This window comes from Centrocercus urophasianus, unplaced genomic scaffold (assembly GCF_019232065.1).
Source record: "Centrocercus urophasianus isolate 14NV4802_14NV808 unplaced genomic scaffold, USGS_Curo_1.0 seq_11, whole genome shotgun sequence".
In the NCBI taxonomy this organism is placed as follows: domain Eukaryota; kingdom Metazoa; phylum Chordata; class Aves; order Galliformes; family Phasianidae; genus Centrocercus; species Centrocercus urophasianus.
The window spans coordinates 21,204,630-21,229,505 of record NW_024884253.1 but is presented as its reverse complement, the minus strand read 5'-3'; the positions used below and the strand labels follow the sequence as shown (position 1 = coordinate 21,229,505).

Genomic DNA, 24,876 nt, shown 5'->3' with positions numbered 1-24,876 from the left:
ACAAAACCCCACTGGTGGAAATCTGCACCTCTGCCATGACTTGCAATAGAATTTGGGAAAGTGAGCTTTGGGATCAGGCCTAGTTCTCCAAGGGCACATAGATACTAACCCAAACTGTTTGTTTACCACAGAGATAGTCGCCTAAGTACTTTCCAGATCTGTCCTTTGGGGCTTAGACTGGCTGGAAAAAAAGAGGCTAAGAAGTGAAGTCACTCAGGGCACTTAAGTCAGCTGCATACCCAGAGGGCCTCCCAGTTCCATCTCTGGCCTCCCCCCAGAGCAGCAGTGGTGCAGGTTGCATTTGTCTTCTGTGGATTGCACAGGCAGCCCTTCCCACAGCTGGAGCTCCGGTCCATGAAAGCCAACTACAAAGGTGCAACAGCATCGTGGTGAAATCTTAAAGATAATCTTTGACTTCTGCTGTCTAGAGAGAGAAAACGCTTCAAGTAGGAATGCGTTTACCATATTAATCCTAAAACAGTTCCATTATAATGACAAGCGTGATGTTTCATCAAAATTCTTATGAGATTTATATCTGCTGTAGCTCTCCTTTGGATGGAAGTTGGATGTAAAACAAGCATATGTTTCTTGTTACAGAGCTGCAAAAAACATCCATTGTTTCTTGGTTGACTGAAAATTTAAAGAAATCTGTCTGCCATAACAAACATGATCTCCACAAATCCAAATGTATTCTTATATTTCACTGTGTATTTAATAAAGGAACTTAAATGAAGTAAAGGTTCACTGAAAAACAATTAAATGAATTTAAGCTACAACCATCACCAAGCTGCAGGATTAACAGCATTAACTCAGATTCTCTCAATTTGATATTTAGATACGCCTAAAAATATGAATTAAACTAAGAAAAATATTTCAGTTTATGGAATCCATATAGACTTCATATCCAGAAAACTATATCAATGAAGTTCAAGGTTTCACAATCAAGTTTGGATGCTGCCAATCAAGGTGCTGCTGCCTATTATATTAAGATATGGCTTAAACTTACAGGTCCCTTTTTTTTGTTTTGTTTTGTTTTTTCCTTCTTCTCCCTCCCCAGTGGGAATCCCTCTTATTTAGGAATTCTTTTCAGGCTTGTTTGGAGCACTGCTCCATCTTGCTTACTGCACACTGTGCAGGACATTGAAGTATCAGCTTCTGTGCAAGTATTTCTATTCTTTACATCATAGGAATAAGGACTGTGAGGTCTTTTTCAAATCTAACAAACCTTTGCAAGATTTGCCCCTGGCAACGCCACCAGTACCATCTGTTGTGTGACCAGATGAATAGCAACACCTTTATCTAATATTCTTCAGAACAGGTCTACTGAAATGATACAGATATAACCACTTTGCATTTCTGCAGATAGGAATCAGAACACTGAAGAACAAAAAGCGCCTTGTACAGTGTTACAAAAGAACTTCATGACAGTACAAGAAAGAAAACCTAGTTCTCCAAAACTTAATGCTGTTTCCTTCACCATCAGACTGTTTTTCACCCTTGTTAATCTATCTCACTTTACTGCAGCCCATGGCTGCACAATCCTAGATCATTCACAGAACAGCACACAGCCTACACAAGAGATGTGCAGGATCCCACAGAAAGCTGCTGAGACAGGTAGGAAGTGTTACAGGGAGGTTATAGACATTATAATCATGTCTCTAAATTTTACAAGTTCATTCTTCCCCACCCAAATGTCTTTAATGAAGAAGTTAAGGATTCAAAAACAGGAATCACATTGACCCTCCAGCTTGTCACCAGTAAGATAATAAGGTACTGCAATATGATGCTGCTTTTATTTGACTCTGACTCTCAAAATGCTAAATATGAATGTTAAGAAGTCAGTGATTTTACCTGTTATGCCAACTGGCACATGGATGCTTTGCACTCTGTTCAACGCTCTGTCTATTTTCAAATGCCTCACGTCATCAACACCCCTTTTTCCACCCCATTTTTTTAAAAAAGCTTATGAATCACATTAACCTTAGTTCAAAACGAGGATCAAACAGACACTAACTTTATTAGTAAGTTCTCAAAAATGCATCATCAAATGATGTATGTTTCAATGATAAGGTTTTAAGATAGGATATGAAAGAAACCTTACGTTCTTAATGTAATTCATTTGGAAAATTTTTAAGGAATATTGGCGATACAGATATTTTCACACCATTTTGTTTTTACCACGTCAGGTGTGAAATACTGGGATAAGTATTTCACCCAGGAATAGCTGTATTCACTTAGGAGATTGTGCTGTGGAGTCTCCTTCTCTGGAGATATCTGAGGCCCATCTGGACACCTACCTTGTGTGATCTGCTGTAGGGAATCTGCTATTGCAGGGGGGTTGGACTCAATGATACCTAGAGGTGCCTTCCAACCCCCACAGTTCTGTGATTCTGTAATTTTAGAGATGCAAGCAACAAAAGCATGGGTCAGACAAGCACAAAAGATAGCAAAAAAGATATCTTGTTACTATCACACAATCACACAAGATACCAAAGAGTATAACAGATCTCAAATTTTGCAATTTGTGTGTAATAACACAAAACAGGCACCAAATTAATGCTACCATTAAACTCAAGGCCTTCAGCCAGCAAGGGCTAGTATTTCCAGATACACCTGAATCACTTCTGTGTTTATGTAGAGCCTGAATTATACACATCTCTAATATTAAGCCTGTTAGCACAATTGTTTCAAATATTTGATACCACTTACTGTAAACATCCTCTAGGTCAAGAAAAAAAAAGAAATGGGAAGTTAATTATGGTGCAAAAAGCACATCAGCATAGCACTTTTATCCTTTACAAAAATATCATAAGCTGAAATGAGACCTTAAGATTTATATGAAAATTATCTTTTTATGCTTGAACAACACACATAATATAAATAGCTAGAGAAACATTCCCTGATTTTATGGTTAAGTAACCACTGCCATTTGTCATTACTGTAGTATGTACATGCTTACATCCATAGACTGTTACTTCTGCTGTCTCATGACACCAACACAACATGAAGCACTGTATTCTCACCTCCGGGGAGAAAAGATGAAGGAAGTAGCACCTCCTTTTTAAGTTAACAACTTCGCCAGCAATTCTGGGTGTTTCCTACCTAACTCTCCAAGTACAGGAAACAGCTGTACTATGAAAGAAGTAAGAATCAAGAAGCTGGAATGAAGACTACATCCCATTAAGCTAACATGTAATGTATATGCTCATAGGAAAGATCTGAACATTAGCTTGCTAACATTTATAAAGAAGTCTTCCCAGGAGATTTTATACTTCAACATATTTATTTTAGTTGGATGAACAGACTCAGTGAACAAGCTGAAACAAGTATTCCTTCAGCCTTACATGTGCTTCCCTGAAGACATGAACCAAACTTTAGAAATATCAGAAAGATGCGGCATGAAGTAGTTCAATAGTTATTTCTTGTTCCATGCTTCTCTTTCAAGTCGTTCACGAATTACTTCTTTTAGGTATGGTTCAAGATAAGGCTTATCCTGAAGAAAAGAAAAGAATACATTTAAACATGATTATATTTAAAAGGGAGGTCCAGAAATAACTCAAACCATTCCTGCAGATCACCTCTCTCTCATTCTTTCTCAGATTTGACTACAAAGCAATCTACTGAGTGGAAGAGAAGGGGGGTTAAAAAAGAAAGAAAAAGAATCACATTACTCATTCTGAAAAGACAGACTTGCTATCTGCCAAGTCTGCAAAGACGAATTACCTAATGTAACCACTTTGAATTCCTAATGCCTCACCGGCATTATCAAATAAAATGATGCTTTCAGCTTCATCCTCAGAAATGACACTGGGTTATTTTTTATTTTTTTTTTTTCTTGTTCTGCTTTTTGACAAGTATCCAAATGAGCAAAATCTACTTCCATTACATCAGGTTCACGTAAAACACTATTTGCATGAAAGAAACTTATTTTCAACTTAACTTCTAAACAGCACTGCAAAGATTCAGCAGAACACCTGACTGTGTTCAGTTGCTAATCAAACTGCTGCTCAATCAACATATGCAAACAGATGAAGTCAACGCAGCATTTACCAAAATAGGACCAATAACACAAGAAACAGCTTCTGCTTCTAGAGGGAAATTAAAGCTCTTGTGTTATCTTCCAGTACAAAGTTTAGTGGCAAGATTCCTCTCTGCCTTATCTTTGGAGAAAGATGAAATGGACAGAAATACAAATGTGTGAGTTACTCCACTGCAAAGAAACATTCTAACTACAACTAAAAAGGCAGATTTTGTTTGATTTGGCTCTCATATTACAGAAAGACGCTTATTCTAATACACAGTTTTCCTTTAAATTATTCTTCCTTCACATTTTCATTAATTGTGTAGAAAATCTTGAGCCAAAGCTTTTATTAAGAAACTCATAGAAGAATTTCCATGGTCACTAGAGAGTATTTCCTTATCTAACAGCTTAGAATATTTCATCCGAAGACAATAGTTCTATAGTTTTGAGCTGTGGTTTAAGCTTTTGTCATCTTGAACAAAGCATTTGAATTTCCATTGTTAAAATCCAGACATTTAAACAGAATTCCAAAGCAATGTTATTCAAAGGTATTTTATAAGATATACACTGATTTACTCATTTTAAATAACATGCAACGTGCACCTCTTCACAGAGATTCAAAGTCCCAAAGAACACTCTGCACACTTACCTCTTCATATTTTACCCACTGTTCTTTTGGAAGGATCCGATGCTTCAAGCTTAAATCAAGTGCTCTCTTTATGCGAAACATTCTTTCATTGTAAAGATCCTCTGGAAGTCTCTTCAGTGCTTCTTTTACATCATCATCTTCATACAATGTATCATCTCGCATTAATCCTGTGCCAAAAATATTTTTACAATATCACTGAATAGATATTCCCAAGTAACACTCAAGACCCAACAAATATGTTTCTAAACTTGGGCGTAACACTTCAAATGCAAAGTTAGAAAGAAAAGAAAACAGACACATGTAGGAAAAGATAAACACTACTTCCCCAAAGAGATTAAAACTGTGAATATTGACTTCCACATACTTTCATTCCTTTTCTCAAGAAAGAATATGGAAAATGGATATTTGATTCAATGTGTTTCATGAGATATTGAGATCTGATTGTTGATTCCTGCTCTATTTTATATCCTTATATCCTTATATTTCAGATGGCAGTCTACGTAAGAGATTTAAGAACTGATTCTATTGCAGTCAGTTGATCACAGATGTGACTACTTGAGTATTTAAGAACAAATCTTGTAAATTTCACTGCTAAAAAAGCCTTGATGCCCATTGACTAAAACAAGCAATGGAAACATGAAACCACTCAAGTTGTTTGTGCCTGAGTTTCTACTTCTTCCCTCCAACTGGGATTTAATTCAAGTAGGACCATCTAGTCCTCTGAAAGCCAAAACCACCACTTTTTTTTTTTTTTTTAATGAAGAATTCCTGAAATTCAACCAACTGCTTAAAATTTCAGTATTAACAACAAAAAACAAAACGTTACTTCTGTATCATTCCAAGATTGATGCAGATTATATGAGTACAGCTACTGACTTGAGGTCTAAGGTTTTGATCTCACAGACTTGAATTGAAAGTAGTATCCCAATGAAACAGAATTTCTTTTAAGCAGCATATTCTTGAACTCAGTTTTGCAGTTTCTTGCTAAAGGCACAAGAAGCACAGTAACTCCTTTAATTACTAGATTTCAGAAAAGCAACAAAAAGCATTAAAGTCTTTAAGAATTTCAGGAAGCAGACAACACTGCACCTCTATTACTGAGACAGTGGCAGAGGAATGAACATTGGTCATTCAAATTTATTTTTCCTCATGTTCCTGGGGAAAGCGTGTGAACTGCCTTTAAACAATTCACTCGAACTGCAGTCAGTAGTAGCAGTCTGCATGTTCAGATTCTCTTGTCTTTCAAAAACAGTTCTGCAATCTGTACTGCTGAAACAAGCTCAGTAATAACAATGGACAAATTAAGTATGATACCATCAAGGTAATCTCCTTTACTTAAAGAAACACCACTTTTACAATTACTTGATCACTAAATAGGCTAGAGAATAAATCCTTTTTATGGAAATTGAACACTTTGCACAAATGTTCCAGATAGATTGCTATTATAATCCAGACTGCTATTAGCATCGATCTCCCTATTTTCACGGATAGCATTTGGGAAGGTAATAAGGTTAGCAAATAGCGATGGGTGCAATTGACTTGGTGGGAAAAAAAGAAAGAATCAAGCTTTCAGGACTGCTTTCCAGAAGTGTCTTCAAGAGCTTCAGCCTGACTTTAACTGTTAAAAGGTATTTCACAGAAAAGGAGAGGAAATACAGAACAGAAGTCACTTTTTTCTAACTTTTTTCCACAATAAACATAGCAGCTAATATCAATAAAACAATTAGACATTTCAAAATGCCTACACTGACCAGTTACCAATCATAACCAGATTGAGGACTGTTACACTTGAAAAGCTTTAAGGCCCGATGAAATACTTACCATATTTGTTGAACCCAGCTGCATTATAATACCACTTTCGAATTCTGTCCATCAGGCGGCCACCTCCTGAAACTACAAACGACTGCCATCAGTTGGAGAGCAGCATAAAATTCAACGTTCCACAACACTATGACAGCATGCAAATACTTGCCAATCTCTTTCATAGCAGCAGCGTGACACCACTCGAACTTATAGACCTAGGCCTGTCTGCGTTACAGTATTGAGAAAGGGACACTGAACACATGGAATGAGTGCTTGTTGCTTACAGTGTTTTGACCTGTTCCACACAATTTAAATATCAGACTACTTTAAGACTGATGTCACTACTAACCACTCGCTACCAAAGACTGCAGCAACAGTTTCAAGCTCCATCACTCTTACACGAGCTAAAAGCAGTGTTCTACCACCACGCTTTTCTAACCTCATACTCTTAAGCTTTAGGACCTGAGAGGAAACATCGCTAAGGGACAGAGCAATGCCAGCATTCGAGCAGGTCACCGGAGCCCGAGGCCTCTCACAAAGGTGGCGGCTCCCAAACTCCTTCCTATGGCTTCCGAGCCCCTCGGCCCCAGCGCTCGAAGCCCGACAGAGGCCCGAGCTGAAGGACAAGGCTAGGACAGAGGTCACCGAAGGGCTAAGGACACAGGCGCGACCCAACAAGCCCAACGCGACCCCAACTCCCCCGCCCCGGCCCGCAGCCCCCCAGAGCAAGTAGGAAGGACGGCAGGACGAAGACAAGTTCGATGGGACAAGCCCCGCGCCGAAGCCGCCCCGATCGCGATCCCTCCTCCTTCTCACCCGTTGCCCTCGCCGCCATCTTGACCTCGGAGCGGCGCACTGCCTGTTGGGAGCGGCCTGCTGGGGACGTCGCGGCGCCGCAGGGAGAGGAGAGGCCGCCAATGGCGGCGCAGCGCGGGCGCATGCGCGTGGGCAGAAGGGCCGGTGTGGGCAGGGCCGTCTGGGAGGGGGCGGTGACAGGGGTAGAGCGCAGTTTATGGCGTGCGCAGTGCTGCGGTTTTGAAGAGTGGCAAATACATAAATAATTGATTAACCCCAAAGCTAATAACTAATTACACTACTTACACCGCTACAGCGCTCCCAGCCGAGCAGCAGGCGGAGGATGGCCGGTGACTGCAGGCCAAACGTTTCTTCTGCAGGCTTTTCCATCCTCAAGCCGAAAAGCACTTGGCGTGAGGCAGCTCTGCTGTCCTCTCTCCTGCCTTGTTTCAGCACTTGCAATAAAGTCGGTTGTTGCCTTTCTTCGCGGTGTTTCTGGGAAGTATATCTGGCACAAGCATTCAGCATTTCAAAGAAGCCGTGTTAGCTCTGGCTGCAGTGGGTTTTTTTGTTTTGTTTTTTAAATACATTCAGAAAGGTGGAAGTTCAAATTTTAAGCCATCCAAAATGTGGTACATACTCTATGGTACAATGGTTTGTCACAAAGCAGTTAGGTGCTGAGCACAGCGGAGCAAATGCACAAAAAAAAAAAAAACCCTCTCATATCTGCATACAAAGCCTTTTTCAGCCTTACTTCTGCAACACAAAGGGGCACTTAATGTTCCAACACCAAGCTTTTAACAAATGGAGACGTTTTCATTAAATAAACGTAAATCCAAATGAAAACATCTGGATTTTAATTTCCTGACCTACTTTAACTGGAAGAATAGAAGCTTCTAAACAATAAAGTGTTTGCTTGCATTTGGACAATCAGCTTGCATTTTGTAATTCTGTATTAACGTAGTTCATTCATTGATAGTATAAAATACCTTCACTATTCCCCACAGTTCCCATTTTACTTCAGTTATAATTGAGCCAATTAACGACATACTACAGCCTCTTTTTGTGTGGTTATTTCTATACTAAAGACATACAAATCACATCAGGGTGAAGCCAAACTGCTTCTCCTGTCAACAAGGCAAAGACAAAAGTGATTTAAAACAAAACTAGACACATCCCTAAAATTTTAGAAGGAGCCTTTTTTGTTTTTCTTATTGGGATTTGCCTAGATTCAATTTGCTGTGGGTTTTTTTTGTTGTTGTTGTTGTTGTATTTCAAGCCAAGTTTCACAGCACAGCTTTTAGGTTATGAACTTCAGAAGCCAGCTTCAAAGAGAAAAACCTTTGTAACCTGCTAAAAAAATGCCCTTTTGTATGAGGAACTTTACACATGTAATAGTGTATTCCTCTCTGACATATAAAAGAGCAAATAACATTACTAGCTTCTAAGATGAGAACATGTAATTGTGCCACTTCTCTGCTACTACATTAGCTTGCTAACTACATTAACTTGCTATTTTCTTAGAAAGGTGAGGGAGAAGACAGGAGGAGAGACTGGGAAGAAATCACTAACCAGTCTTTCCATCTCCCCAAACTCCAAATTATTGAAAGTAAAACAAAACAAAAAAATCCACTTCAATTTACTTTTCTGTTCATGTGCTCCATCATTCATGCTGAATTAAAAGATAGCAATTAATTTCAAGGATTACATCAATATCAGTCAACATATACTCACCTAACTCTTTTTAAATATACTTTTAAGTCACCGTAAACATTGCTGTAAGCCTTTACTTATGAAACACTTGTAGGATGTAATTAATTCTTAAACAATAAGGAAGTTGAGACCTTGAAAGAAGCAGTTTTTAAAAATGTTTATTTCATAACTTTATTCCTTTCTATATGTGTTAATAATTAAATTGTTTTTAAGAATTTTTCAAAGTCCCGCATGGAGGCTTTGGCAATCTCTGTACAAAACACCTCATCAGGTAAGGACGCAAGCTGGTCCAGAGAGATGTAGCCGGGTTGAGTTGGGTCATACTGGGCTCTTCCCAAGAATATAAGAAACATATGTCTCTCTTTGATTCGTAATAGCTTTGAGTTGAAAACCTAAGAAAGCAGAAAGAAAGAATCCTAAAATCATAAAATCATAAAAGAGAATCTTTTAGGTAGTCTAAATTTCAGACTCTAATGAATCTAAAATAAAACATTCTTCAGACAAACTGGAGCACAAAAACAGATAATTTATATCTTTCCTCCTCATTTTTGTCAACCATCCAGTAGTTCATATTTATATATAAAATTATTTAAATTCTAGACGAATGTTTCAATATAACATGCTGAGATGCATACACCAGGAAAATCAGGGACCAACATACTTAGTACATTTATATAAGATAACTACATGCTATAATTCATGGAATCACAGCCAAAGAAGTGAAGAAGACATTTGGAAACAGAGAAAAAGATTATCGAAACATTTTTCCTCTACTATCAGGAATGCTTAGATTTAGATTAGCATTGTTATGGGGAAGAAATGAAGAGCTAACAACCACAGAACAGTGGCAGCAGAAGAGGTGAATGGCTGCATCTTCTTTTATAACACAATCAAAAGGCACAGTGCAGTAGTTCAGAAAATCCATTTGTTTTCTTTTGCACAACAATGTCTACCTTTGAAGATATTTGTCACAAAAAGAACTGCAGACTATCAGAGGGTGAAAATAATGGTATTAGAGGAACACATTTGAAAGAAAAAAAGAAAAAAGAAAAAAAGTGGGGAAAATGGCAGGATGCAGATGTATCATGTGTGGACAATGTGGGAGTCAAAGGGACATGGCCAAGCCAGAATACATAGAAACTGAATTGCCCTTACCCTGTCCTGAAACCCCTCACTTTTGAGGATGGGAGAGAAGAGATGGCTGCAGTTTTGGCTACACAAAAAACATGAAATGGAAGAAACTCTCCACTTTCTCTTCCAAACAAAAGGAACAAAAATAACAAGGTGAAGCACGACAAAGCCACAACAACGTAACTGAGAATGTAGTGAACAAGACTTGTGATCACTTACAGGTCAAGTAAAACAGAAGTGAGATACAAACTGGAGATATAGCAACCATCAGTGTCAGGTAATGGTAGATGTAGTACGTAACAAAGTAAGTAATAAAAATCCAAAAGAGAAGTCATATTTCCCCCACACAATTTTTGCTTTTTAGTCAATCCTCAACAGTTGCTGAGTTGCCAATAAAAAGTTATCTCAAATAGAGTACAAGTCACATAAAAATAGAAGAATTGTATGTCCTGTATACAGTGAGCCTCCACTTTCACCAAACCAGTAGTTCAGAAAACCTACTTGTCTTCTCTTGCACAGCAACATCTGCCTTTGAAGATATTTGTCACAAAAAGAATTGGCGACTATCAAAGGGTGCAAATGATGATGAAATGAATTAGACTGTGCAAATAGCACCTCCAATTTAGATTAACAGCTCACCTGAGGAAAGCGAGTAAGCATGTTGTGGGGAATGCCCATTATGTTGTGCAGGTAGTCAAATGTCTGCCTGAGTCTCTTTTTACTTGCAGTTAAAATCTTGGGGGTTTTAAACGCAATCTGCTGAACTTCGTTACGTTGAAAACCAAATTCAACTTGACAAACCTGAAAAAGAGAACAATATTCAAAAGTCAGATACAACAAAGTTAGCTTGTTTTAACATGCCAGTGAAATAAGCTAATGTAACTCTTTTATTACACAGTAATATGAATGCAATCCGTAATAATCTAATCCTTTGAAGTCAGGGAGCATGAACTGTTCATCACCCCTGGATTGAAGTATAATTTGTTTATAGAACATTCTTGAAATTTAGATTACTTGTGTGAATGCTACCTATTTTACAGTTTGTCTGAGATATGAACCAAAAAAACTCCTGTATCTTGGTATGCATGGCAGTTACAAGCATAAAAATTCTCCCCCGAGAGTTTTTCATCACTTCCAATACCAGACTTCCAAAAGAGACTGACATTTTAGTTGTGGCGCTGTTGAACCCAGTAAAACACAGTAATCAAAGTGACTACTTTTGTTTATGTGTTATTTCTTTTGCTAATGTATTCAAGTCATATTTTCTATACTAGGGACTATAATTCCAATCCTGAACTCTGCTGAAAGAGCTGTGCAAAACAGCTCTTCAGTTCATTTTACAGTTGGTTCACATCTAAAGTAAGATGTCTTTTTCAAAGCCTGTCTTGACTTTAATTATATTCCTCAAAAGGAAAATAAAACACATTTTTTCAATAAAATCGTGAGAACTCCTCCCAGTGTGCAGGCAGCAAGCAGTTCAGAGTTGTTGATCAAGGAATTTAGCATCCAAGAGCATCTCATAATTCAGCCATTTCTTCTATCCGAATGTGACATTTACAAGGAACTTGCTTTCAATCATGTAGTGGGTATTCTTGCCAGTCAACATAAAGCAGACTTTGAAATCCAACTCAGGTACTTCTTCACAGCTGGCAAAAAGGATGATGCTTTTTGTTTGTCCAGTTTGATGTGACAACACCAAAGCTCCTTTCCAGGATTTCCTGGCAAATGCAAAGCAAAGGATCTGGAATCTGGGTTTTGAATACACCTTTTAAGATACCTTTGGCAATTGCTTCCAAAGATGACTGTAATCAGGTCTGCCAACTCCTGATTCTTTTTTATCTGCTTTATAAATATTTCCTTATCATGGAAATACTAACGAAGACAGCAGTCACGTATGAAGGTATGTGTTTGCACTACAGAGGTGCTTTCCACAGATCTGAGTTGGCAGGGGTAGCTTATTGCATTAAGAATTACAACTGAAAGTACGGCCTGGTCTTAAATCAGTGGAGATATATGGCTGGCTCTACTGCAGAGTTAGTTTTGGCAAGTCTCTTCACCTTGTCTTTTCTGCGCTATGAAACTGAGCAATAGTTTTCTGGACATAAATAGGGAGCTCAATTGTAAATTGCTTTAAGTGTTCAGTTACATACACTTAATAGTCAGTAATTCTCTACACCACATGTTAATTTCCTGACTGTGCAAGTCCTAGCTGTTACCAACACACTCTATGTGATTCCCCCAACACATCCTGGTAATGCAAACTTTCCTGTTTTATTCTCTCAATGAATCTCAAATTGTGCTTGATGAGAACTTCAGAGGATTGAATAATCTACCCCTGAGATTGCTTAATCCATGTTAGCATGTCCTGACAACCAGTGTTGATTGTAGCACTTGTTTCTAAGCTGCAGTGAGGGATAGCACCGGATCACTTGCAAATGCTGTTAAATGGTTACACTTTGTGAACGCTGCTTGCCCACCCGAGGTAAGGAAACACAGGTCAGAAATCAGATTCTGAGTTGGATTCATCCAACCTCCTGAAAAGATGGCGCTTCTAAGTATCAGTAGATTCCAACATCAAGGACCTAGAATTCCTCCTCTTCTCTCTATGTGTTAAAAGTAGGAATGCTACAATAACAACAATACTTTACACTTCCTTGTAGGTAGACAAAAGATAATTACCAAGAACTGAAAGTCTCAGAAAGTGCATTCATTGTAATACACTGACTCCCTAGCCTGTGGAAACAATGTTCGTTAAAAAGAAAGCACTATTAATTGGAACAGTCTGCTACTTTCCAGTCTCCTCCCTTACCACACACACATTTCAGATTGCAAGACTCCCAGTGCTTACTGGCTTCAGAGTGGTGAGTCCGTCTGAAAAATTACATATTTTAATTCATAGTTATGCATTATAGGATAATGGGATTTCTCAAATTGTTAGACTACATCATGCTGTTTGGCCTAGCAGCTTTACAGCACAATAATTAAACCAATACACAGTGACATTTTCAAAGGGGAAAGGAGTCCCTGTGGGTTTAAAGTTATTTACCCAACAGTTGTTAATAATGACCATCTGCTATCAGACAATAGGTGTCAAATGGACATTTTGGCACACTAGCTACCTGCCAAGAGGAAAATAATCAAAACCACATTTCTTGCCCCTAAATCTTCATAAACAAACTAAGTTAGCAAAACCCCATAGTAATTAAGAAGAAAAAAATAAAAAAAAACCCCACAACTGAAGACCAAAAGAGCCCAAGGAACAAGCTCCATTTTTCACTCATTGTAAAGGAACGGGTAACAATTTGTGTCATCGGATAGCAACTTTTGGCAGGAAGGGAGTCAGATGAAGATTCTAACCTACATCAGAACAGAAGACAGAACAAGTCATTGTTCCAAGTATGCTGTATGCCTGCAAACCATAGAGGAAAAGAAGCTGTTTGACAGAATGCTCAATTATTTTCTGTGCTCCCCATCTGTCTTCCCCAAAATTATTTCATGACTTTTTTTTTTTTTTTTTTTTTTTTTTAAACAGGATTCTCCTCTAGGGAATTTTATTTTCAGTCAACTCTTAAACTATGCAGATAGGGAATATACTTTCAACATCTACTAATAAGCTTACCTGAAGATTCTCTTTTACGGGCTCTAATTTGCCAGTCAGCAGCCTAGGAAAACGAATTACCAGATCCTTTGTCTGCAATTAGGGAGAACCCACAGACAGAAGAAAGATTATTATTGACAGCATGCCTACAAACTTATCCATGAGGGGAAAAACTTTATTTTGCAATTAGAAAAGGAACAAACTTTCACTTGCATTTCATTAGAACTCTAATACAAAAATGAGTAAATTCTTTGCATCTTGATAAATTAAATCTTCATGCAAAATCAAATGTATTTTTTTGTTATCCAAATGAACATGACTGTAGCCACTACAAAACAGATTAGAAGACAAGAGTAAAAGCATTCCCCAGAAGAAGAAAGCATACTGAAGAGCCCTTTCTCGTTCTCAGTGCTTGAGTTGTTTCTCTTCATCTTTTTAAAAAGAAGTAAGCAAAACAAAACTACCTGATAGAGGCTATAAAAGAATTTTTCAATTGCAGTACTTTATCTGTCCCGTCCAGGACCTACTAACACCATAGTACTACGGAAATAAAAGAAATTACTCCATGTCTCCTGACTCATGGGATCACTTGGAATCCCCCCCCAGGTACAAGGCAGGGACCTCGTACCTGAAGCCTGGAAAGACCGAGAACAGGCACTGTGTCAGCTATGACTGTTTAGCTAAAGAAGCCAACAGAAAAACACAAGATTCCGCTTGAAAGCTGACATTTATTGCAATCACCAGCCATTGCAGGAAACAACTAATGCTGCCCACCCATTCTAGGAAGCTTAAAATACTAACTCTTGTCAAAATCTCAAAGCATGGTGCTAAACCTTCTAAGCACCTAACATGGTAGCGCTCTGAGAAGCAGATTACTCAAAGATTACTCTCAGTGAACTGAGCACATGACAGTGTTTAGTTTGATTTGCATTTGGAGAATAGACTATTTTTCGCTGATGAGTTAAGATACAGTAAGTTAAGTTACAGTACCTTGAAGAAACAAAAACAGAGAATCTGCTCAAAGTTAAAAAGATGCATGCAGTTCTCAGCAACGCATTCAGTTCCATGAATCACCAGAAGTAATAAAACTGGGTACACACGTGCTTGTTTGACAATATCCTACAGCAGATCACCTTCAAGCACTGTATGATTCAAGCCCTCAGAATTTTTGGAATATTAGACACCCTATTACATTTTTAGAAGGTTAAAATCATGTTAATAGTCCTGTAATTCTCCGCATTACGTGGGCAGTGTCACTAAGGTTTGTGATGACAAACATAAGTATTCATATTCTAAGGCAGTTGAGATGTTGCTGACAAGGTACTTAAAGACTTCAGAGTACAGTTTTTACCTTTTTTACGCTGAGGCCAAGTTCATTTTTTAAGAAACCCAGTCTGTTATCCAATCTTTCCACTGAAAACAACAGCAAATATGGAGCTCTTGAGACCATCTGAGTAATTTCTGCATTACCGAATTTTTTTGATTTTAGGTAAGCCACTCTAGAAACAGAACAAAAACAAAATAAAATCCAGTGATGAAAATTTTACTGCCTTCATTTATTCAGTACTTGTTTAAATTCCTCAGTGATATCTTATAAACGGACAGATGTTCTATCATTAACATGCAACTCTGCCAAAAATAATTAGAAGGAAATCTGCAGTTATCATAAAAGCAAAATACCATCCCTCCCAATTAATTAGAAGTTAAATAAACCTTAGAGCAGAATGTCAATACTGAAGACAGATTTTAATTCCTTCCAGCTGTACTTTAGCAGATAACTATGTTAACCTACATTTAACTACCAGCCTGTCTCCTAGATTACAAACACATTAATAGATCATCATAGGATACGGACAAGAAGATATACACAGCCTGTTGCTATTTTAATGAATTCCATTTCTACTGCTGAAAGAACAGAGTAATATACCTCATACATCTCCGTTTTGCCAATAACACTGGAGAAGAAATATCACACAACAATGCCACCTGTAAAGACATTGTCCAAAGACATTCCTAAATCAGCTGTTCTGTTACAAGAGGTCCCTACTTTCAGTCACTAGTCCAAGGATTTTAGTTACAAAACATCTGCTTGTCAGAAAGTGAAGGGGCTGACTGATGTTTTTATATCTAATAAAACTATCTTTCTTTCCAGCTCAGATTTTTTTTTCCCCCTAACTTCATTGAGTTTGATGTGCAGAGTATGCTTGGAGGCCTGTAACTAGCCATGATCCCCAGGGCTCAGTACTGGGTCCGGTCTTGTTCAACATCTTCATCAATGACGTGGACGAAGGGATAGAGTCCATCCACAGCAAGTTTGCTGATGATACAAATCTGGGAGGAGTGGCTGACACACCAGATGGCTGTGCTGCCATTCAACAAGATCTGGACAAACTAGTGAGCTGTGCAGGGAGGAATACAATGAGGCTTAAGAAGAGCAAGTACAGAGTATTCTTCCTGGGGAAGAATAACCGCATGCACCAGTACAGCTAATGGGCTGACCTGCTGGGGAGGAGCTCTGCAGAGAATGACCTGGATGTTCTGGTGAACAACAGGTTGGCCAGGAGGCAGCACTGTGCCCTTGTGCCCAAGGCCAATGGTATCCTGGGATGCATTAAAAAGAGCGTGGCCAGAGATCAAGGGAGGATCCTCCCCCTCTTCAGCCCTGACGAGGTCACATTTAGAATACTGTGACCAGTTCCTGGCTCCTCAGTTAAAAAGAATGCAGGGATCTCCTAGGAGTTCAGCAGAGGGACACAAAGATGATAAAGGGCCAGGAGCATCTCCTGTAAGAAGAAAGGTTGAGTAACCTGGGTTTGTTCAGTCTAGGGAAAAGAAGACTGAGAAGGGATCTGATTAATGTTTATAAATATCTAAAAGAGGGTGGGGAGGCAAACAGATGAGGCCAGGCTCTTCTTGGAGGTGTGTAGCAATAGGACAAGGAGTAATGGTCTAAAACTTGAAAACAGAATTTCCATAAAAACACGTGGAAGAACTTTATGGTAAGGGTGACAGAGTACTGGAACACATTGCCCAGAGAGGGTGTGGAGTCTCCTTCTACAGAGATATTCAAGACCACCTGTGTAACCTACTATAAGGCACCTGCTTTAGCCGGGGGGGGAGGGGGTTAAACTCAATGATCTTTAAAGATCCCTCCCAACCCCTGAAATTCTGTGATCCTGTGAATTCAGTGAAAATGAAATCCTGTTTCAAGCACTACTGCAATATTAATGAGGGGCCTAGAGCAAAAGTTTTATGAAGAGCAGCTGAAGAAACTGGCATTGTTCAGTCTGGAGAAAAGAAGGCTCAGGGGAGACCTTATTTCTCTCTACAACTGCCTGAAAGGAGGTTATGGTGAGGTGGGGGTCAACCTCCTCTCCTGCATAACTAGCAATAAAACTAGATGGCACGGCCTCAAGTCGTGCCAGAGGAGATTTAAGTTGGATGTTAGGAAAAATTCTTTCTCTGAAACAACAGTCAGCCACTGGATTGCGATGCCCAGGGAGATGGTGGAGTCACCATCCCTGAAGGTGTTCAAAAAATGCTGAGATGGGAAAATACAGGGTACAAAAGAGACATGATTAACCTATGTGCCACCTGTATGGGAAATGTTAGGTTACAGCCTGAACCAGTGATTGAGCACCTGGTGAAAGGACATAGCCAGCCCTAGGAGCACAGGTGGAAGCAATTCACCTGTTTGCCCAGAAGAGGGGACCCTGGGCCTATCCCTCCATAATCACATTTAAGGGCTGGAGACTGTCACCTTTGGAGTGTTGTGTGAGCCCTAATCCTTTGAGAGCGATAAAAGATTTCTTCTTTATTACTAGACTGCGACCTTTCTTGGGTGATCCAAAACCGGTTTAAAGCAGCTATATCTGCTATTGCCTGTCCTTACATCACCATTTACTAAGAACTGTCCTACCATTTGAAAAGGTTTGCTTTGAATACAGACATTCAGAAACACAAGCAATTATTGTTAGGTGAAAATTGGTCATATAACAACTGATTTGACAGCAATTGAGATACCGTCTAGACTGCAGAATGTTCTGCAGAAGCAGATATTCTGCAAATGATGCTTACTCCTAGAGTAGGAAAAAAAGAGCCTGTATTAAATTATACCTTTTTGAGTGAAGAAGTAAAAATACCTTCCAGTCACTACATCCTTTTCTACAAAGTCTCAGAAATTAGATCACCACGTGCCAAAAAACTCTACAGAACAGACTCAAGAATAAGCTCCAGAGGACCAGTACTTAACTAAGAAGGCATCTCAACTCAAAGAGTAGCAGCGTAATCTCCAGGCAATACTAACACTGGCTACAGTAACTTCAGAGACTGAGAGATGACAAGGGAGAGAAATACAGGACTCAAAAATAATTATTCCTTCATAGTTTATCTCATTTTTTTGAACGCTGCAGGTTGGCTGTGCTGTATTTCTTCTGTTTTTCAAGGCTTCACCTGTCAAGCATCTTAAAAACACAGCTAAACGAGCAGTTAAAAAACCAAAAACTTTCAGTTGTTTTTACTCTTTTCCTTTTGTTTTCTATTAACAAGTCATTAAGATTCACACTTGAAGCACTTCTGGGCAATCTGGAAAGGCTTTTAAAAGGGGGATAGCAAGATTGTAATCAGCTGACTCTAGAAGATAGTACATTAGAGAACAGTCATTCAATCTGACCAAGGCTAGAGATAACTTTGTGAGTATTGGCACTAAGGTTAGCTCTCATTCTTACTGCAGGGGTCAGCAGTTCTATGTAGCATGTTAAGAGTTTTAAGTCATCATTAATAATTCCGTAAAAACAAAGCATCTGGTGCAGCTGCAGTACAGACACTGATTTGCAACTGTCAAATTATTATGAATTATGGAATGTTTTGACTTTTACAGTGTTTATCCGAAGTCAAATGCCAAATCTATGAAAATTTGTGTTTTGTTTCCTGGCAATGTGGAATCCATAGCAATAAAACATTCCAGCGTGATGTAACCGATACCATGTCCATCTGTGATGGAGTGTTTATATAAAGGTGATACTCAGCTTTCAAAAGACAGCTATTTGAGACATGTTCAGCCTCTGTGGAACGCTTACCTTTGAGTTAGTGGAAAGGCATTCATCAGTGCCAATCTGGGATAAACTTACTGAAAAAAAATCAGGCTGTGGAATACGAATAAGAAACTGGATTGCCTCATTCAGCCCCAGTCTCACAGACTGCCACAGAACAGTCACTGAAAAACGGATCTAACTTCACAGGTGAGTTACAAAACTTACTGTAGCAAAACCTACTCTCTTCTGGAAAACTTAAGTAACTCAGACAATCTCAACTCAAACACTACTGCTGAAAAATCAGCTAGGTTAGTTTTGCCTACCGTTTCTAAAAGGCCACTTAGTGAATAAGCAGATGGAAGAGCAGAAGAAAAATGAGAAAAAAAGTCAAGTCTGTGTTTGACATGAGTATGCTAATATACCTGCTTCCATAAAGATGTACTTTCACAGCTCAGTCTTGGAAAGTTATTACATACATAACCCAACCAGACAGAGGTTTTTTTTCCAATTTCTAAATAGTAGGATATTTTGAGTTCTTTGCAAAGCATGTGTGTATGTACATGAGTTGTTCTGAAAACAAAAAAAAGTGTTCAATTAATGCAAGCCTCCTTGATGTACTTTTGACATTGTGTCCATCTCCTGCAATTTTTCTGGTCTATAATCAACACATCTAATGAAAGTATACATCAGAAGAATTCAATCACTCCATTTCATAATCTAACCCTTACTAAAGATAGGCAACAGGCAAATACAGATGAATAAAGAAAGCTAGAATCTCTATGGCTACAAGATAAACCAGTATAGTTTGGTGCTGGTACCTTGAGTATTTCATAACTTAATGGTGTCCCACCTGTAAACATTTGGAAGGAAGCAGTAAAGCATCAGAATAAAGAGAAACTGTTTCTATCCATAAACCAACAAGGAGAAAGACTGGAACACAGTTACAAGTCATCACATCGGCACTGTGGCAAGGAACATTCGCACAGAAATACATGCTCCAAACCTACATTCAATTACTTTGGCTAAATGAAGAACTAAAAGCTCTTTTTTTGAGGAAAGAAATATATTTAAGATAATACATAGCAATATCTTTAGTATTTTTAATTTGGGATATTTAACTTTAGGAAGGATTTTGTTTAAAAGTGAAGGGTTTCCTGTCACAGATACAAATTTTGTCTTTAAAGTTCTAGAAATAATACTGCAAACTTAACAATCTAAAAATACTCAGGACAGACTTCTGTGAAGGTATATTCACAGTTACCACCATTATGTCATTATATCTCTAGAAATGATCAGACAAAGAATTGTTAATGAAATAATTACTGTTAAAGAAGATGTTCCACTGTTGGCAGAGAACAAGTAATACTACTAAACAGCTTGATTCAGACAACTAACCAACTCAAAACCCAAAACCAACAAAATTGGTAGATACACTGACAACTTCCAACACAAATCCCATCACTTTACAAGTCATGCTGCTGGAGAAACAGGTGTATATACATACATTTTTCTTATTTCTTCAGTGCTTACTTTCAGACAAGTAGCTATTATACTCAGAACAATGTGTCTTCTGAAGCATATGCAATCAAGGGGCAGTCTCCTTGTTAAGTCAGTTCCAAGTTGCTACTAAAAGAGACACTCTTTTCTGTTTATTCTCCTTTCTGAAGTATGTGTCTCATCTTTTTATGGTGGTACGGCTTTGCATCTTGTTAAGTCAGAGTGAAAACTTGAGCAGTAAAATTTGATATGATGGTCAGTTTTCAAATGCATCGGAGCACTGATGTGACTTATGACACCACCACCATGTGTTAATGCTGACTGATGAGAAAAGGAATGTGGAGCCAGGAGCTGAATATATGTGGCAGCAACACACGTTCAGACAAGCTTAAGCCAATTGGGAAACTTCAACCCTAAGGCCTTAGCACCATGTTGATATTTTATGGGCATACCTGGTTTCTAGAGCTTCCAGATCTTCACCAAGGATGTATGGATTTTTGGTTAGGAACGGTCCCAGTTGACTGTCTTCTATACCCACATCCTTCAGAAACAGAAGTATTTTAGTTATATCTTTTTCAAAGTCCAAGGTTAGTAAGAGTTGACCTGCCTTTTGACGTTTCTCCACTTGAGATAAATCAACTCCTAGAAACAAAATGAGAGACTGTTTTAATTAAACACAGACCTGATTTCCTATAAATGTTTCAGAAAGTCATGCTGAAGTTTCTAAGCAGTAGTATGTGTGTATATATTTTTACACACATATATACACACACACACACATATATATATATGTATAAAATTTTCCTCTTATTTAACATACCTTGCTGAACACACGAAGGTTGCATATTATGGAAATGTTCCAGATAAAACAAACAGACTGTTTTCAGACTCTTTTGCTAAATTTGTTTTCTGAAGAGAGATATCTTCAGTGAATCCCGAATGTGAGAAATTGAGCATGCTAGTATGTACCGCATGCAGAGACCTGTCTTGTTGCACAGAAATATGTACAAGGAACTCCTAACTCCATTACATAAGGGAAGGGGACAATTTCAGTGAAGTATCCTTGCTGTGTGACTCATGCACAGCTTTTTCCATTCACCCTGCATAATATTCTGCTGCCCTTCTTACTGGTCATTGTTTCCACAGCCTGAAATGTTCAGGTTTACAAAACCACCAATAAGATCAAAACACAAACTGCAGAACTTCCAAAGCTTCAGACACACAGAAAACACATAAACAAAATCACACACACCTAGGTGGACAAGCTTGGTCAGGGTTTCTGAGTGATCAACATAATCTCGAAGTGTGGAAGACTGAGGAGGAAGAAGTGGATCTGCAATGATCTTCACAGCTTCTTCCTCAGAAATCTCCTCCAAAGCAGATGAAGGTGGAACATCATCCCAGTCTAAGAAATAAATACAGAAGATTAAGGTGCATTTTGTGAATGACAAAGCTGCTCCCCTCAAAGGCTATGGAGATCTCCTCAAATCCATCTCAAAAAGCAAGAACATTTTTTGCAAGAAATGAACAGCAAATCTATTGTTATTTGAAAGGACGTGCAAAAAGATTCTGCTCCCAGTTTTTGCCTCTGTGACATTTCCTTGTCACTGTCCATCAACTCCTTGCTCATAACGCTAAATCTGAGCCAAATGCCCAGTCACCCTGCCTTCAGCCTCCAGCTTCATCACTGCAGACAACAGATCACATCACTTTATTGAAAAATACTTCTTTCCTGTCTTCCCAAATACATTTTTGCCTGATCAAATCCAGACCAAAAGCTACTGGAAAGATTATTTTTAATTACCTGGTAGGTCTACTCTCTTGCACCTCTTTTAAATACAGTGCTTGAACTGCAGTTGTTTTTAACTGTCAAGGTATTTCACAGACACCTTCAATTCAGCTATCATATCTCAACCATTAGAGAATAACTGCTGACTGCCACCACCTCTGACAGCTAAAAAATTCGAGCTCCATTCCTACTTATTAACATTCCCAAATAAACACCATTGTGTTTGCTCCCACTCACCTGTTCAGTCACAGAATTTGCTCTCTTTTTTGAAAATATTTCCTCTCAACTCATCTATTTCTCAAGTGACAGGAACTTGCAGTTGGCAAATCAGAATTGTTATTTTGAAGGCTGTCCATCAGCATTCACCTCAATTGTTCAACTGACTACCAATCAGCAGCACTAATTATAAACTCCCCTGGATGGGGATTTTTTGAGTCCTGTACCTTAGTTAGCACAATGACTTCCTACACACTTGGGTGAGACTCTTAAGTGGCAAAAAACACAAACCTGAACTACAAAGACAGGTTTCAAAATAAGCAGGAAGATGCTATTGTTCTAGGAAGTGTTGCATAGACTAATTCAATTGTTGCAGCTCTTGCCACTTCAAAGCCTCAGCAAAAAAAGCCCAATAAAACACTTTTAGCAACACTTACATCTTAAACAGTAATAAGAGCTCTCCGGGAGTCTACATGGATATGATGCATTTCCATTCAGGAACAAATCAATATAGACTACAATTCATTCTCATATCACAGATGCACTTTTTTTCCCCCCCCCACTCAAAGTTCTTTAAACTTCCTATGATAAAATAGATCTCAAATTAATAAATCATAATTAAAAAAAAAAAAAAAAGCTATGTCTCTCCTATTACATACTGCCAACTGGGCAAACTGCTCCACATACTTGCACAACAGTAAATGTGCCTGCAGATCAAATCTGGCACGTAAACAAACTGTGCTGCAGGTGCAGAGACATATAAGCTGGCTGACCTGTCAGATCTGGTGCTGCACTGTTTCCAGAACCAGCTGCACAAATACACAGGTCTCAGTTGCAGCTCTGAGCCACCCCAAAAATAAGCTCTGTAAGATCCAAGCTGTCTGGGCTCAAAGCTGAATCTGAATATATATGACTGCTTTATTACTCCAGATCATGTTTCCTCAGCATACTGACATTATTTCCAGATAACAGTATTTTTAATTTTTACATGCTCTCTCAGACATGAATATAAAAAAAGGCCACTCTGAAAATATTTAGTAGAGAAAAGTGAGGCAGACAACTCCAAGATCTATCTCCCTCAGGAGGTAATTTGACAAGCACTTCTCATTACGGCAGTGCTTCACACTTTGTTGCCTCCTGTTGCCTACTCTGGACCAACTCTCAGTGTTGTGTGAATTGCTTTGGACTGCTTTCCCCCACCCCTGCTCAGCTGCTGCAGACAGTTACGAAAACAAAATGCCTTCAAGGATCTGCTCCAACCCACCACATTACAACTTTATTTTGGATTAGCTCAATTTTTGGATTTTGGATTTATATGCTATGGAGCTGCAGCACGAATTCTACGTTAACTATGGGAGTAAAACCAAATGAAAGTCAGGAAAGCCAGATAAATGTAAGAGCTGCTCTGAAAGTAATGCCTCCTATTTTATTTTGTTGGCTTGCAGTGTCAGAGGTGGGTATTGGTGATATGTCAGGAGATGTTGTACCTTCCCACCGATATTTTGGTACATTTTGTTGCTGTGTGACAGATGGCAGCAGAGAGGCAGTCTGATAGAATAGCATCAGCAGAAGTGAGGAAGCAAAGGCCCGTCACTGAATTCCTCCACGTGAGGAAAAAATGGCATCCATTGACATTCATTGATGCTTACTGAATGCTGATGGAGAACAGATAGTGGACGTGAGCACAGTGAGGCAGTGGGTGCTGCATTTCAGTGGTGGCAACAGCAGATCAACTCCACTGGTGTAGATGTTTACATCTACATGTAGGCTCTTCTTCATCACTGCCAAAAATGCATAGCTAACAGTGGTGACTATGTTGGAAAACTGTTTTGTAGCTGAGAATTTGCCCTATCAAATAGCTATTGTGCTCTTCGCACCTATTGTAGTTTGCATGGAAATAAACAGGAGGCGCTACTTTCAAAACAACTTGTGTAATTCAGTTAAACAGGTCAGAAAAGAAAGAACTGAATAAAAAAGATCGCCAACAGCAATACTGAACGCAGGACTCCCTGAGGTCTCTTACCTTCATACAGTTTGGCTGCGCTCAGGTCAGAGACCGTCTCTGGTGCCGCCTGCTCCTGCTTTACTGCTACAGGCAGGCTGCTCCTGGGAGCACAGGCCTCGCCCTTGGCACGGGAGGGCCGGGCATAGTTTCCTACAGATACATGCAGCCTCCACGGAGTAAGCCTGCGCCCAGAGAGCAGCGCAGGCAGCGGGGCCGCCCCACAGCACGCCCGCGCGGCGCCGCCGCGGCTCCTCAGGCCCAGCAAGCCGGCGGCCCTCAGCCAGCCGCAGCGGGCGGCGAGCCGAGCCCACACGGCCATCCACCGCCTCCACGCGGTGCTCCGCAATGCACAAGAGGCGGAGGGAGGGAACGAAGCACGCTCACCTCACCCACGGGGCAGCATCACAACCCCATTCTCAACCCCCATCGGCCTCCCAGCCCAGCAACCCCTGCGCGGGGCGGGGGAAAGGAGGAGAACTGGCGCTCGGGCGAGACCACTCGGGAGCGAGGAGAGGGGCGGCAGAGGGGAAAGGGTCGTCCCACCGCTTCCACCAGGAGGTGGCTCGGCTTCGCTCCACCCACCCCCCGCCTTCTCCCGTCGCGTGGGTGAACGGCAGCGCTGGGTC

At 39.5% G+C, this 24,876-nt stretch overlaps 2 protein-coding genes across 2 annotated transcripts; both read right to left on the bottom strand.

The window, feature by feature from the left end:
* Nucleotides 1–3,264: 3,264 nt before the first annotated feature.
* On the bottom strand, nucleotides 3,265–7,380 carry LOC122155134 (cytochrome b-c1 complex subunit 7). Its single transcript, XM_042808910.1, has 4 exons — nucleotides 7,290–7,380; nucleotides 6,492–6,563; nucleotides 4,671–4,837; nucleotides 3,265–3,493 (listed from the first exon to the last, which is right to left on the bottom strand). Exons 1-4 carry the CDS (start codon nucleotides 7,306–7,308, stop codon nucleotides 3,416–3,418), a joined length of 336 nt encoding a protein of 111 aa, XP_042664844.1. The 5' UTR covers nucleotides 7,309–7,380; the 3' UTR covers nucleotides 3,265–3,415.
* A 1,743-nt stretch (nucleotides 7,381–9,123) lies between these two features.
* On the bottom strand, nucleotides 9,124–24,777 carry MTERF3 (mitochondrial transcription termination factor 3). Its single transcript, XM_042808829.1, has 7 exons — nucleotides 24,269–24,777; nucleotides 21,493–21,645; nucleotides 20,693–20,882; nucleotides 15,062–15,209; nucleotides 13,732–13,803; nucleotides 10,752–10,913; nucleotides 9,124–9,373 (listed from the first exon to the last, which is right to left on the bottom strand). The coding sequence occupies exons 1-7, from the start codon at nucleotides 24,567–24,569 to the stop codon at nucleotides 9,179–9,181; spliced, it is 1,221 nt and encodes a 406-aa protein (XP_042664763.1). The 5' UTR covers nucleotides 24,570–24,777; the 3' UTR covers nucleotides 9,124–9,178.
* Nucleotides 24,778–24,876: the final 99 nt, after the last annotated feature.